This window comes from Athene cunicularia (genome assembly GCF_003259725.1).
Source record: "Athene cunicularia isolate RWA chromosome 3 unlocalized genomic scaffold, athCun1 chr3_part1, whole genome shotgun sequence".
NCBI classification, from domain to species: Eukaryota; Metazoa; Chordata; class Aves; order Strigiformes; family Strigidae; genus Athene; species Athene cunicularia.
In genome coordinates this window covers 120,821,950-120,838,095 of record NW_020799097.1, presented here as the reverse complement: position 1 = coordinate 120,838,095, position 16,146 = coordinate 120,821,950, and the positions used below count along the sequence as shown (strand labels likewise).

Below are 16,146 nucleotides of genomic sequence, written 5' to 3'. Positions count from 1 at the left end.
CTGAGATGCAGTGACACATCTTTTCCTTTATCCTACTGCATTTCAAAGGCAGTAAAGTTTTGATGTGCCTCAGAAGAAACTAATAGTTTTGATGCTCTTTCCCTCTTCCAGTCATACACAACAACTTGTTTTTTGGACTGTGAAGAGTGGAAACATGATTTTTTTTTCTCCCCAAATTTCTGTCTGTCTAAAGAAATTTGTAACTCAAGGGGGTAGGGTTCCTTTGAGTTCCTAAATTGTGAAAAACAGCTGCATAAGCTGACCTATAGCTTGTCTAACTAGACTGAGTGAGAAAGATGTCAGCTGTGACATCACATGGGCAAGCTGATGAAATAACTAGTTTAACAACTCATGCACAATCCATGTATCCTAGCTGTGTTAGCATTTAGTCTCACAGCATGAAGTGCCAGCCTCCTTAAATATCTGCTTTAGGTAATGCTGATTAACTGCTGATATATTTAAATGCTTCCGTTCATCATTTATAACTGTTCATTTGAAAATGTGTTAAATTTTTAGACTGTCATGGAGTTTAAAAAAAACCCCAAAATGCGTACTAATTAATTACCATTTCCTTCTTCAGATTACTTCCAGCATTTGTGAATTCTGGCTAATGTGGCCTTTTTGTGTAAACACAGCTTACTACAATATTTTTTTTATTCCTAAGAACATATGGTAGGATTTCTAGAGGTAACTGAATTAATACTCATAATTAGAATTTGCCCTTTATCTTAACTTTATGCTCAACTAGAAACCAACTTTTCTGGTTTTAGGCCAAATTGTCAACCCTTCTGTACTTAATGTAACCTCTCACTGCTTGTATTTTATAGTTTGTTAATTAAAAAAAGCCTTTTAAAATTAAAAAAGTGACTTTTAGAAGTTGGTAAGATCTTAATTATAGATACATTTTTCTGCATAGTTGCAAAATACTGCTTTGTGTAGGTCAGAGATACTTGATGACACTCAGCAGACATTCTTAACTTTTTTTTTTCCCTATGCTCTGTAGTCATTTATATATTGGAGTCAACTGGTTAAATTATGAGGTCAGAGCTCCACAAATTATAAAGACTTCTTTTGCTTAGTTTTTGTTGGTTTTAGTACTATCCCTGTATCTGACAAACCTTTTTTTTCTTTGCTATGTAACATTCAAGGAGAATAAGAATTGTTGCTTACAGTAAATAAATGAAAAGCAAACCCAATAGCCAATCCAGTTATGTTTCCATGATGACATTTACACTGTATTTTGCACACTTGCATTCTAGTAGGGAGCTGCATTGTACTACAACAGAAAAATCTAACCTGGTGCTTAGGAAACATTTGACTGTATGATTTTGTCCAGACTTCTTTTCCTAAAGAGACTTTGATGATGATGCTTATCTAAGTTCTGTCAAGTGGGAATTAAGATTGTAGAGATTTTCCTTAATAATAGAATAATACAAAAATTAAAAAATGCATAGACGTTCTGTAGGGCAAGAAGTGGCATCATGAAGTAATTATGCCTGTGACATGCTTGGATAAAAAAAAAAAGGACATAACGAGAGAAGCAAGGGTATTGTAGTTCCCCTTCTAATCTGTCCATTGGCCATGTTAGTATACTAAATATTTCCATGACCGTGCATCATGTGACATGCACATATCCCTTCTCCTTCCTCCTATCCAGATTTATGACACATCTCCTTCTGGGCTCATGGCTGTAGAATTCAGAGAAGCACTAAAAGAGAAATCTAGGATTTGTTCATATAATCCATCACCTGGGTTTGACTGTCACATGCTTGTTGTTAAGCCCCTCCTGTTTTCTTTTAAATTTGTGTAGTTGGCAACACATATCTGTATGTATACACATTCTAAAACTTTAATCCATTTATTTAAGTTGCTTCCACCTAATAATGTGGTAAAAATGATTACCATTGGTTGTGTTTATCTTCATTTGAAAGTAACTGAAGGAATTTCATAGAAGTCCTCGCAAAATCCCCCTCCAGTCAGTCAGCAAGAGTGGAACAGTAAATATTTGGGACAGTGGTGAGCATATGAAGCAGTAGTAGTAAACTAGAAACAATTTTAGCCCTTTCACTACAGCAGTCATGACCATCATGGACCTCTTTTAATGTGCTTACATAAAACGTATGCCCAGTGCACTTCTCAAAGGAAAGGCCAGCCTGTGGCATCACATAAATTACAGAGGTGGTATCGAAGTGACTTTGCAGCACAAACCTACATACAGATTTATGAAAGGTATTTCTTTTTAAGATTAGACTGAGGTAAAGAGTTCCTGTGGTCCAAAACTGAGGTATTGAATAGATGGTGAGAAGCAATGTTGTGACTGTAGTGTTTTTTGCCATTAATTTGCCAAGACTGAATGACCTTATTTGGGTTGATATTCCTAAATAAGTTAAAATTAGGAGGAGCATTGCTTATTTAGGACAGCATTTCATTCTCAGATGATAAGAATTTTTTTGTAGAAAACAGTCTAGGTGCAGACTTTTTTGTAATGTGAATGTAACAGTCTTTTTTCTTAAAAATGCCTCACGTTGACCAACAGATAAACAGTTGAACAGTTGATTCTGTGGTGATGAACTTGGAAGACTTCCATGTTGTGACAGCAGTGACCCATCACTGACAGTATTCTTTATAGTAGGAAAGTTTTAATTTTGGTGCCATTATCTTTAAAATATAAGAATTGCCCAGAATCATATTATTTGTGACCTGTACCTTAACTGATTAAATACAGTAATGGATGTGCATTGAGCAATATGAATTATTCATGGTTCTTCCTGCAGAAAGTAACAATTGGATATAAAAGTCCAATAATCCTGTTTTGAGTGATGATAAACTGCCATGTTTTTCTACATAAAGAAGAAAAAGGTGAGAGTACAGGTTATGAGATCTGGTGCTTTCAGTGCAGGTGGATTCAAACATGACTGCAGCCAATAGCGGATGGATAACAGTTTGTTCTTAGTCACATTTATGGATGTTCCCATTGCATTTGACACCTTCTAAAGTAGTAGTCTTGAAGAGCCTATAGTCAAATTGGGGCATCTGCTTCCACTGCTTCCTCTACCTATATTTAACCTTTAACTGAACTGTATGAACATGATTGACCTTTGTGAACATACGTGGGGCTTTTTTTTTTTTTTAAAGTAGGAAGAGAAGGAAAAAAAACCTATATACATCAGTAAATGTAGCTGTGACTATGCATCATTATACACCTGAATTGTCAGAATGCATTTTCATTTTGTTCTTGCTTAGTGGAAGTCTTTGATTATGTACTGAGTGTCTGAAAAAATTACTTGGCATTTTTAGGTACAAAATGTTGTCACTGAATGGTGTGTATTCTTCTCATCAGGTGCTGTTATATTACTTGGAAGAACCAATATGTTTCGCTTTAACCACCCCAAAGAAGCTGCTAAGCTAAGAGAGAAAAGAAAGGTGAGATTAAATAAGTGTTTGGGAAATTTAAACCTTTTCACAGTTTTCTTGCATATATCTTGATATATTTTATTTCACACATCTTGATTGTTGTAGAATACTTCTTTTTTATTTCCTTCCCATACATTAGTCAATATTTCATCAAGTGAAACAAAGTAAGAGTTTGTGAGCACATCAGTTTGTCTAATGCTTTTTTTTTAATGGTCTGTTGTTAGAGTGGTCTGCTGTCTTCCTTCAGCTTGTCTATGACAGATCTTTCAAAATCTTGTGAAAACCTGTCAGCAGTTATGCTTTATAATCCAGGGTGAGTATGTTCTAAAATGCGGTTGTTAAAATTCCAACTGTTCTTCATTTTAGCTGGTTTGAATGTTCCAAGTGTCAGTAACAGAAAATATTTATTTCTCAGGTTATGCTTGTTAAATAATGGGCTTCTGAATGAAGCCAGAACTTTTCATAAATGTTATTTGAACTAATACATGCTAGAAAATGAGGTGAAGGGGACACTGAGGAGCTTTCATCCTGCTTTAAACTTTCTTTTTCCTGAGATTTCTCTACTCAAATGCAAGAAGTGTAACTGTATCACTGAATACTGATAGATCTGACACAAAAGAAGGTTGTAGTACCTGAAATCTGGGAGACATTTGCATTATAAACAAGGCACTACAACACAATAATGACATGGCAAGTTTTATGCTTATACTTTCTTCAGAATTACAAGTTAACTATTTTTCCTGAGAAAAATGCATTGTAAACTGAAAATTAAGATTTCTTCAGTTCATATAATACCAATACAAGCATAAAAAGTCTGCAAAATGAATGTCATTTGTTCTCACTGTATACCTCTTAGTAGGTGACCAAGCTAGGATGTGGAAAACAGTTTTATTATACAGTTACAATGACATAGACTGCTTATTGTAGAGAAGCTTTTTATCAGTGTTCTTAAAGTGACTTTCAGAGAATTGATGGTGGTTTGTTCTAATTTTTTTTCAATAGCTAGTGCCTGTGTTTTGAGTGTGAGATGAGGCACTTTAACCACCTATGTGCTTTTGAAAAATTGACCATAAATTGAATTATAGGCTTGGATAGTGCAGCTTTATTCCTGAGTTTTACTGTGGGGTTGCTCTTCATCCTTTAGAATTTAGGAATATTGGACAGGTAATAATAACTTCAAGTTAATCAATGTCTTAAATACAGTGAGTATGTGTAATAACACTGCTTCACATGTGACTGTTACTGTTTTGCTGCTGAGCTACCTACAGAGATCTCAAGATAGTGAACTAGTTGCTGATAAATTACATCTTTTTTTCAGACAGTCATGAAAGAGAAGATCAAAAAAGTACATGTATATTTTTCTATTTCTTTACCTTTTTCAAATAGTTTAATCTAAAAACTTCTAGTGACAGTTGCTAGTATTATATTTTCTGTGGGCTGGGGAAAGTTTCTGGCTGTTGTTTGATACCTCTGCTTATTGATCAGCAACCATGGGCTTTTCCAAGACTAATAATGTTACTCTGCTACAATACGGTTATGAATAATTGCATGATACTGCACAGTACTGACCCTGACTTTACAATCAGCATAGAGTAGAACAGATTGTTTCATCATTGCCTCACTTTTAGTCTTTCAGATTTGCAGCAAAATGTAATGGCATGGGCAAGTCCCAGCTGAAGGTGGGTTTAAGAATGATTTCCCTGCCCAAGGAGTTCATACTGTCTTCAGATAATGCCAAATCATGTCTTACTGAGAGGATTTTTTTTTTTTTTTTAAATAACAGTTACAAGGAACAAGAGAAAATCTGGAGAGTTACTTGATTGTCTCTGATGGGAGTAGATTGCAGCAAATTCTTATTTTTCCCTGATATGTTTTGTGGAATATTGCTTCTTTTTTCCTTATCAAATTTTTGAAACATTTTGTCTTGCTTTCCTGGATATTGAACAGTATGAATAATATAATTAATTTATCAATGTATGCAGTAATCTTTAGAAGCGCTGCCATTTTTCCCATCTAACACTTCTTGTAACTTTTATTTTCCTTTCTTGGGTGTGACTGAGAGCACTGTTGCTGTTGAAATTGAGGATAAGATTAAGTGAAATACTCTTCATATTCCTGAACACTTCCATGACTGTGTTTTATTAGACTATAAACTATGAGCAGAGGGTTAATTATTGATATTCTCCTGCTAGTCTGCATTCAATTAATCTTTGTGAACTGGCTTGCAGGAATAGATATTTTATTCTGCTTCATTTGTAAACACACGAAGGGATTATACTCGACTCAAATTACAGGAGTAATGAAGTTCTACATGACTATCACTTCTTTGTGAGCAGTAAACCCTATCTGAGATTGTTCCATAGTCACTGTTATGTACATATGTTTTTCTAAGCAAAGAAGCTCATGAATAATAGAATCGTAGAATAGTTTCGTTTGGAAGGGACCTTTAAAGATAAATAATTCACCCCCCCTCCAATGAGCATATCTTCAACTAGATCAGGTTACTTAGTGCCCCGTCACAGCTGGCCTTGAAAGATACTGGGGATGGGGCATCTACGACCTCTCTGGGCAACCTGTGCCAGTGTTTCATCACCCTCAGTGTAAAAAATTTCTTCCTTCTAACTAGTCTAAGTCTACCATCTTTTAAAACCATTATTGCTTGTCTTATCACAACAGGCCTCCCTGCTATAAAGCCTGTCCCCATCTTTCTTATAAGGCCCCTTTAATTAGTGAGAGGCTGAAAGAAGGTCTCTTCAAAGCCTTCTCTTTTCTAGGCTGAATAACTCAACTCCTTCAGCCTGTCCTTGTGGGAGAGGTGTTCCATCCCTCTGACCATTTTTGTGGCCCTCTTCTGGATCCACTCCAATAGGTCCGTGTCTTTTCCGTGCTGCAGGCTCCAGAGCTGGATGCAGTATGTTCCAGATAGTCTCACCAGTGTGAAGTAGAGGGGGAGAATCTCCTCCCTCAACCTGCTGGCCACACTTCTCTTAATGCAACCCAGGATACAGTTGTCTTTCTGGGCTGTGAGCACACATTGTTGGCTCGTGTCCAGCTTTTCATCCACCAGTACCCCCAAGTCCTTCTCAGCAGGGCTGGTCTCAATCCCTTTAACCCCCAGCCTGTATTGATACCGGGGGTTGCCCTGACCCATGTACAGGACCTTACACTTGGCCTTGTTGAACCTCGTGAGGTTCACAGGGGCCCCCCATCTCTCGAACTTGTCCAGGTCCCTCTTTATGGCATCCTGTCCCTCAGGTGTATCACCCCCACCAATCAGCTTGGTATTGTCTGCAAGTTTGCTGAGGGTACACTCAATCTCACCGTTTGCATCATTGATGAAGATTAATGGTTGCATATTCATAATTTAAACTCTTAACCCTATCTTTAGTTCCTGTAACTATGTTTAAAACAATAGATGCCACACTGAACAATACACATTGCCAATGCAGTGCAGAGGGGTAGGTCTTGTCCTAATAGATCAATGATTTAAAAAACCCAAGAAAACATAAACCAAACAAACCTCACAAACCTCAAATATGACTGGTTTTACTGCTTTTATGACTGCTGTAAAGAGAAGTTAGTCTTTGAAGTTTGCACTGCATTTTAACTGAGCTCCGGTCTTACAAATCAGTACAAGAAAGCATCTTCCATAATTGATGCATTTTTATGGACAGCAATTTGGCAACAGCAGCTTTTCAGCTTAGGCTAGGGCATGACAATTATTTATGTTGATGCTAACACTGTTTTCTTTCCATCTCCTCCATTATGACAGCCCTGTTTGTTTTTTTTTTTTTTCTGATCATGTGGTGAGCTTGTCCCAAAGAGGTAATTCTGCAGAAAATGTTACTTTAAGGGGAACAAGCGGCTGGAGTATATGCAAGTTAAAGAAAAGAATACATTTTGAATAATGTAACCCCAAGTCCTTTGGTATGATCCTTTACGACAATAGATTGTAGTATCATTTTCTCATAACATAATGGTATACTACCTGCCTGCAGTATAGATCTAGATTTGTTAGTTGGCCCGCTGTTTTTTCGTGCGTGACTTCTGTAGCTAACTGCTGTAGCATTCTGCCTGCTGTTAATTTAGCACTTTCAAGACCACCGTGTCTTCCAGTTTCAGTATTGATAACATAAAGGCTGGTAGCTAAATCTGCAATTTCTGTAGGTTGCAATAAACAGCTTGTAAGATCTAACATCTTCAGCAATCAATGGCAGAAGAGTCTGTGGGGTATTGCCTTCAGTTGTTATGAAAACAGATAAATGATGGATCTTGCTTACTGTATCTGTAGCTTTGTCATGTGAAAATCAGTGTTATCTTTAATTGTGTTTTCAGATGGGTGGCTTTTGGGGTGTGTTTGTATGTTTTTTGTTTGGCTACTGATTTCCCATATGTGGAGATAGTTGCATAAAATTTTGGCTTCACATGCAAAATTCTTTGCTCTGCTTGTTCCCAGTGTTAGTCTTAAATCTGGTGGCATGCAACACTGCTTCAGATAATAAGCTTTGAATAAAATAGAATTTTGCATATAGATTTATGCTGAAGATTTCATTTGTAGACCTTTTTTAAGCTACATTATACTGTAACTAAAATCAGTCATGAGAAACCTTGGTCTTGTCATGGATTTAGGGTGGGGTTTTTATTTTGCTTTGGTTTTGTTTTTTAAATTAATCTCATAAATTGGGCTACTGAATGGCATTGTAACATCTTTGTAGTCTTGCCAGTACTGAGTCTTTCCTAACAGATGTAGTACCAGATAGCACTTTTGTGCTCTGTAAATTAAGCTATTGTAGTACTGTGCTAGTAGAACTGACTTCCTTTCTTTGCAGCTTATCTACACTGCTCTTATCACTAGATATGCCACATTTTCCAGGAAAATGGTGTCTATTTAATTCAACACTGATCAGATTAAGTTCCTTTGTGGTAGATCTACAAAAGAAGAAAGAGTGGATTCTAGTCCTTAATATCTGTACTTTTCTTTCTTTTTAATTTCAAGCTAATATTTTTTTCTATTCACAGTAGTGCTCACATTAATAAAGGGAATAGAGGTTATATGAAAAAGATTTTTATTACGGATAAACTAAACCGGAAAACATCAGTTTTGCATCTGTGCTTTGTAAAACTGGCAGTGATTTTTTTTGGTGATGCTGAGATTTATTTTTTTATTACTAGCTTCTTAATGAAACGAGGTTTCTGCAATCATTGACTACCTGTCCCAACTCCCCAGATTCTCTCCTGTCCTGAAATAATTTTAAGCCTGTAACCAGTTTGCTTCAAATATTGCAGAGGTAATGGATTAAAAAGTGGTGAATTCCTAAATGTATTGAGAAAATAGGAAGCCAGCTAAGTAAGACAGGCATCATTATCACCCCTGCAGAAATAAAGGCTGCAGTATGAGCACCTTTGATAGAGAATAGAGACATGAATAGCCCCATGGTAGGAGAGCCTTTAATGGAGCTCAGACCTTCTTAGGCACCACTGAATCTATGTAGCAGCAAAACACCAGGCTGTGGTACCTTTTCTCTTCACAGGAGTATTTAGTTGTCTAAAATGCATGAATCATGCACTTTAAAAACAGCTACGTGTAGTGTTTGGAAGCTTCTGATTGGGGTGTTGATGATGATAAGTACTTGGCTTTGGGTAACAGCCATTTTCACTGACAAAAGACCTACTTCTGCACAGTTCCATTTCTCTTTCCTGAACAACCTGTTGAGCACCACCAGCTCCATTTCAGTGTAAAATAAATCTGATTGTCATGACACCACTGTTGAAGGAATTAGAGACACTTTTTCAAAGAGAAAATCACGGAGTTTTTACTACTGACTTGTTTTTTATACCAGACTGATTGTTGGGATGGCTCATTTCCCTTGTATCAGATCTCAGTCAAAAGCTAGTTACCATTTTTATGCTTATACAAAATATGCTTGCCAAATTATGTATTTTATAGGACAGTCAAAATATTAGAAGATTTTTTGGTCTGGGTTTTGCACATTATGTTAGCTGATTTGAAATGTTTTACTTCCTTATGGCTTAACCAAGCATGGGTATACTTGTAAATATCTTTGCCAACTGTCTAAGCAAAGATGGTCTACATCTGACAGAACCCAACCAACATCTGCATTTCCACAAACCAGAACTATATTCCCCAGGGTCTATATTATTTTGGACTATAGTAATGATTAGCATGGTGGCATCTGTCAGCCAAGCCCTAAATAAGAAGTGATAACTAACAGCTCTGAATTCTAGAGGTAGACCATAGCCAAAGTGAGGGCTTTTGAGGTACAGCTTAAAAAAAAAGAGGCGAGGGAATAACCCAAAGCACATTGTAACCATTGAATTAAGCTTTTGCATTCAAAGGTCCGTTGAGATTGCTTTTTGTTCTCTTTCAACACTTTGGATTTTTCATTGCTGCTCCAGAAATTGTGACTGAATTAAAAATACTATGGAGATGTTACCATCTCTCCTTGTGCTGTAATGTTGAGAGGGTGCCCATCCTAGCCATAGTCTTAATGCAAATGTGAAAAGACTCTTGGTAAGACACTTAACATGAAAGTTCCAAATGTCTGGAGTTGTGTATTAAAAAAAAAAAAAAAAGCTACATTTTCTCATCTCTTAGGAATTGTAGAAGGTATTTTTTGAAAATGAATTTGTGAGAAATAGGAAGAAATAGAATTTGTTAAACTAGTCTTTCTCCAGTATCGCAGTGGTTGGAAAGATGATTCTTTAGCATCTAGGAATCAAAGTTCATTTAAATTGCTTTATAAATATCGATTATTGGTGTATTTTCTGCATGTTTCCAGGGGCAGTTCCTTTTTGTTGTAGGCGTTTGTATGATTTTTAGAGAGAAATATTAAAAATACTTTATTTTTGAAAAACCTGTCTACATAATTGTATGACATTGTATGTAATTGTAATGACATCTTAAACTGCAGTTCATCAAATACTTGAAGTTAACTTGTAGTGCAGTCTTGCGCTTTTACAGCATTTATGGACTCTCTCACTAAACCTGCAAACTCCTTAAGCTGTAGCAAGTCTGAAATAACCAGGTATTTGTCTATTTGGCTGGATATTTCAGTCCGTATATAGATTCTCTGTGCTTTTTTAATACTTATTTTGAAAAATTTCCTTAGAAAATCATAAATCTTTCAAAGGAAATTAAAATAAGAGAAGGACAACTGTAATAAGAGCTGGTATTAAAGCTGACATAAAATACTCTCCCATCATTTTTCAGAACCTCGTCAAACTAAATACATGAAAATCTCAAAAGATTTTGGATAAATGGGTTTGAATTGTGTTCTATGCTTGAATGTTACACTTTGCAGGAATTTCAGGTTTTTCAACCCCAGTGATTACATCATAGTATCGTTTGACCTTTTTTTCTTGTGAGGAAAAGGAAGAAAACAAGTGTGCCATAATGTGATTTCATAGCTCTTACCCTTCTCAGAAGTGGCCAAGTTAATAAACCATAGGAAGAGCAGCATCAATTTAACTGTCAGTGGCATTTGAAAAATGCGTTCAGAAAGAATAATTATTTAAATTCCACTTTTGTAATGTGACAAATGTTCTATGAACCTAACCAATTTAATGTCTAATAAAACAAACTGGTTTTGACTTTAAAATATTCTGTACTGCTAATATGTTTTTTCTATCAATTCCTTTCTTAACTGATTGCTCTGTTTCCTCCTGCCTCCCATGGCAGTCTTTTCCCTGTAAAAGGACCGATCTGTCTAAGGTAGAGAAATTCAATTTCTATGTATTGATTGTCATGTCCCCATGTAGTTAATTTACAAAGGCTATGCTAATCACTTACTTGTCTTGTTTAACTTTAATTTTAAATATTTTTTTTCTCCCAGAAATTAATTTACTTTTCTGTTTGTACTTGTGTCAGACAGCATGGTATCTCATTTGTAACCCTAATAAAGGAAATATTTTCTGTTATTCTAGAAAGTAGTTCTAAAAAGTTTGTACCATTGTTAAAATCTTCTAAACACACACTGAATTGCATCATAGCTTCCTATTTTTTGTGATATTCAGGAAATAATAACCTTTTTGCTGTGTTCTTTTTTTTGTTTGTTTTTTTTTAAATCAGGCTAGAATTTGAGAGACAGCAACGAGAGGAACTTGAAAAATTAGAAAGTAAAAGGTAACAGCGTTCTCTGTGGTCTTTACGTGTGTGTGTGTGTATATATACACACACATATGTTGTAGACTCATTTAAGTCACTAATTTGGAGTCATGGTGTTAATCAGTAAGAAGGGGATCCTGGTATAAATAGCTTTGTTTTGTTTTGCCATATATGAAGATTTTGATTATTTTCTTGAACAGTTCATTCATATTGATTAGTAACAGGTAGACAAAGCTGAATTTATAGCCGTGATCTTTAGCAAAGAAAACACCAAACACAAAGGTATGAGGAGACTATACAAATATAATGTATTCTTCTCACACTTAATTTTCATGGTGTTATTTTAAGATGGCAAATTGCATTCTTTGTTCAGATCTTTTTTATGGATTAGTTGCCTTTGGATTGAATCTTGATTGGAAAACCCCATGCTATAAACCCCCTTCTCTTAAATAAACTGTAGTGCTGGTATGGGCAAACAAATGATAATTATCGGAACATTATTTTGAAATCAGTTTGAAGTACAAAAGGAGAGTATTGCTGTCAGCTGACAAACTGCGCTGGCTGTTCTGAATCATCACACCTGCTAAGATTTTAGAAGTAATAGCTCTCACCTTGTTACGTATCACAGCACTGATTAAATTCATAAGCTGAAAGAAACTTTCTGCCATCTCAGCTTTGGACTGCTTGCTCCATTTTGAAAGAGCTGTTTACATAGTTGGACTAAGTTAAGTAAACTCAGAAAAAAACTGAAACTCTGAAGCATTAGATGTTATTCAGAAAGTGATGTAATAGAGCCACTGATATTTATGCTTTTTCTATGTTGATAGGATTTAAATTCAGATTGTGCTGAATTTGCTTTGCTTGTGCTTTAATGTATTTGACTTTTAACTTCTCACAAAATAACCAGCTGACTGGCAGGTTGTCTTCACATATATTCTGGTGACTGTATTATGGGCATAATAATGACCTTCAAGTCTCAGTCTGTCTTCATTTGGAATACACTAGCACCTTTAAAACAGAGATTACACAAGACAGTAATTTGTTTTAAAGTAATTTTTCTCTCAAATATGTCTCTTCCTAATTTTATAATCCTGTTTATCAGTAATTTAGTTGAGCTCACCTGAGGAGAAGACATTGTTTTAATTCATCTGTTGGCTTAAATTTGGTGAGGCAAATTTCTAATTAAGTCCTTTTATACAAGTTTGTGTATATGAAAATGTATGTATATATAAAAATATATGTATTTATTCTCCACTGTGTACATGGATGTGTTCTATCAATATTTTTATTGGATTTGACAGAACTAATATAGTCTAATTTTCTGCTACCATAAGTGCTATATAACGTCTTCCTGTAACTTCATATATCCCCAAATTTTAATGTTGAAATAGACTATATGAATCTCTACCATTTGTCGTGCATTGAGTCACTTCCAAGCAATGTGAGATCTTAACCTGTGACAAAACAAAACTATTAAAAAAAATTATATATACTGCAAAATCCTTATCCAACCTTCTTAACTTCTAAGGGATATGTTGTCTTTTGGTAAAAAAAGTTTGAAATATTACAAGTAAATATTTTCACTGTAGGAAACAAATAGAAGAGATGGAAGAAAAACAAAGATCTGACAAAGCAGAACTTGTAAGAATGCAGCAGGAAGTAGAGTCACAGCGCAAAGAAACAGAAATAGTACAACTGCAAATCCGGAAACAGGAAGAGAGTCTGAAACGGAGAAGTGTTCACATTGAGAGCAGGTTAAAGGATTTGCTGGCTGAAAAAGAAAAATTTGAAGAAGAGAGATTACGGGAACAACAGGAGATAGAGCTTCAAAAGAAAAAGCAGCAGGAAGAAATTTTTGCCCGGGTCAAAGAGGAATTGCAGCGACTACAAGAACTTAATCATAATGAAAAAGCAGAGAAAATGCAGATTTTCCGTGAACTAGAAAGACTTAAAAAGGAAAAAGATGAACAGTATATTAAGCTGGAATCAGAAAAAAAGAGACTTGAAGAACAAGAAAGGGAGCAGGTGATGCTGGTTGCTCATCTAGAAGAACAGCTTCGAGAGAAGCAGGTCATGATAGAGCTCCTGAAAAGAGGGGATGTACAAAGAGTTGAAGAAGAGAAAAGAGATCTTGAAAATATTAGAGAATCTCTTTTGAAAGTCAAGGAAGCCCGATCTGAAGGTGATGAAAAATCTGAAGAGTTAGAAAAAGCACAGCATGATTTTGTAGAGTTTAAAAAGAAACAACTGGAACAGTTGACTATTTTGGAAAAAGATTTAGTTCAACAAATGGATCATCTAGAAAAGGAAATAGCAGATGAAAATATAGCTCTGGAACACTTAAAATTTGCACATGAAGAACATTTAAATCTCAAGAGGGATGATGAAAACTTTGTGGATGCCGTACTCAAGGCTGAAGAAGTTGACAGGATAAAGCCAGCAGAGTACAGGCTCCAATCTAAAGTACGCCAGCTTGGATACCTGAAGAGTAATCATTTCCCAGCTCTGCTGGAAGAAAAACAAAGAGCTTCTGAAATCCTTGATAGGGGTTTGCTAGGGTTAGATAATACTCTCTATCAAATAGAGAAAGAAATAGAAGAAAAAGAAGAGCAGCTTGCCCAGTACAGAGCTAGCAGAAATCAGCTGCAGCAGCTTCAAGAAACCTTTGAATTCACAGCCAATGTAGCTCGTCAGGAAGAAAAGGTTCGGAAGAAGGAAAAAGAAATCCTTGAATCAAGGGAAAAACAGCAGAGAGAGGCGCTGGAGCAAGCTGTTGCTAAGTTAGAAAGGAGGCACTCTGCTTTGCAACGTCGTTCGACGATAGACTTTGAAATTGAAGAGCAGAAGCAGAAGCTTGCCATCTTGAACAACAGCTGCAGTGAACAGGCAGGTCTGCAGGCTAGTCTAGAAGCAGAGCAAAAAGCCCTCGAACAAGACCGAGAACGGTAAGTGTAATAGTAGCTTCAATTTATTAGAACCTATCCACAAAAAAATTAATCATTTTATACCTTAGATTTTGAGAGAGCAATGTGTTCTGTGTCCCAAGGTTTGAGTTTCTTGTTGAGCTTCAAGTAGACCACCCAGAATTGAGACTCTATTGCTTTTTAAAGGATTCTTGCTCACTCAGTAATTTCTGTTGTGTTTGGCTACTTATCCTCAGCAGTACAGTATTTGCATTAACCATCACAGTACTTAAATTATTTTGCCTATTTAGAAAGCTCAGCCAACCTTATGTTCTACCCTTAGAAAACCATGTACCATCTAACAAAGTTTTTCTCTTACAAAATTTTTATACATCAGTAGTTTTTCTTAGTAACAAGCTAAATGGTTGTTCAGGATTTGGAGACTGATAGTTATAGTAGGCTGCCAACTGTGTGTCTCGACTGATGATGTACTGAAAGCTTCTGGTATTCAAAGTAAGCAGGTGTAATGTTTAATTTTTTGTTATTAGTTTCAGGGCTCAATAAAACAGAGTAGCCATATAGCCATGTAAAATTTGATGGTGATTTTTAAGCTTATTTGAAAATATACAGAGGCTTTAATACAGCCCTATGCTTCTGTACATAAAAGGGGTTGTCATCACAATGTCATCACTTCTACACATGATATCTAGTAGCATATCATTCAGCCTAAGTATGGGATGCTCAGAGAAAAGGTATTCAGGTAAGGAATGGTCTTCCTATGTAGAAGAGGAAGAAATCTTTTGGTTCGTTTTTTTCCTGAGCAAAAATGCACTGGGATTAGTGCGTTTAAACCATGCAGAATGGAAGAAATGTAGAATTACCACTTTTAAATGTATTGTCTGATTACTAGACAATACTACTAGAGCTTTATAAATCTGTCATTATTGGTAAAAAAGTGATGTGTTTTTTCTTGAGGTAGCATTTGTCATTTGTTTTTTAATATTTCACTGATTCTCTGACTCTTCTTCATAAATTCTTCAAACAGATGCTTCATTAGAAAAACAACCTAAAAAACCCCCTTGCCTATAGCCAAATTCAAGAGCTCTTCTGTATCCTCTTCCTTTTAAACCATAATAAGAAGGGATTAGTTCCTTTCTATATCCTGTGTAAAGGTCACTTTTTCAACGTTTAGAGCCACATTGTGTAGATTTTAGACAATCAGTTTTAATACTGATTTATCCTTTTGCTATTATTTTTCATAATTGTCTTGAACGCAAAAATCTTGTTTACTACACTAAGCATCTTGCTTGAGTAAAGTCAGCTGTAAACAATTGGAGGTTCAACAAAAATAGACAGCTTAGCTCTCAAGAGATTGCTGGGTTGTGTGATAAATGAAAAAATACGTTGTCAGCTGGAAGTCTGAGGTTTGGAAAACATACCAAAGAAGTGAAAAGGTCTCTCTTTTTTTTTTTGTTCTTGTTTACTGTAAAGTCCTCTTGCACAAACTAAATAATAAAACTTCCAAGTCTTTCAGTGAATTGCCCAGGGGCCTGAATAATTCAATTCAGCATGTTTTTATGAATGTTGAGGCAGAATAAAATCTTAAGATACTTGATAATATGTAAAATGTTTCAGGCTATTTATTGCTATTGTGTTTGAGTTTACAGTTCACAGTATACAATGTGTTGGGCACTATAGTAAGCA

The 16,146-nt window shown here is 35.6% G+C and overlaps 1 protein-coding gene across 3 annotated transcripts in view; it reads left to right on the top strand.

The window, feature by feature from the left end:
- Positions 1 to 16,146, top strand: part of KIF16B (kinesin family member 16B) — a 142,570-nt gene that overhangs the window by 68,323 nt on the left and 58,101 nt on the right. For 2 of the 3 annotated variants that reach the window (XM_026845687.1, XM_026845690.1), the window contains 5 exons: positions 3,341 to 3,423; positions 3,639 to 3,727; positions 11,114 to 11,146; positions 11,504 to 11,557; positions 13,129 to 14,484. In XM_026845687.1, coding sequence (XP_026701488.1) covers positions 3,341 to 3,423; positions 3,639 to 3,727; positions 11,114 to 11,146; positions 11,504 to 11,557; positions 13,129 to 14,484 — 1,615 coding nt within the window. The remainder of the gene's footprint in view (positions 1 to 3,340; positions 3,424 to 3,638; positions 3,728 to 11,113; positions 11,147 to 11,503; positions 11,558 to 13,128; positions 14,485 to 16,146) is intronic. The other variant, XM_026845688.1, reaches the window with a different exon arrangement.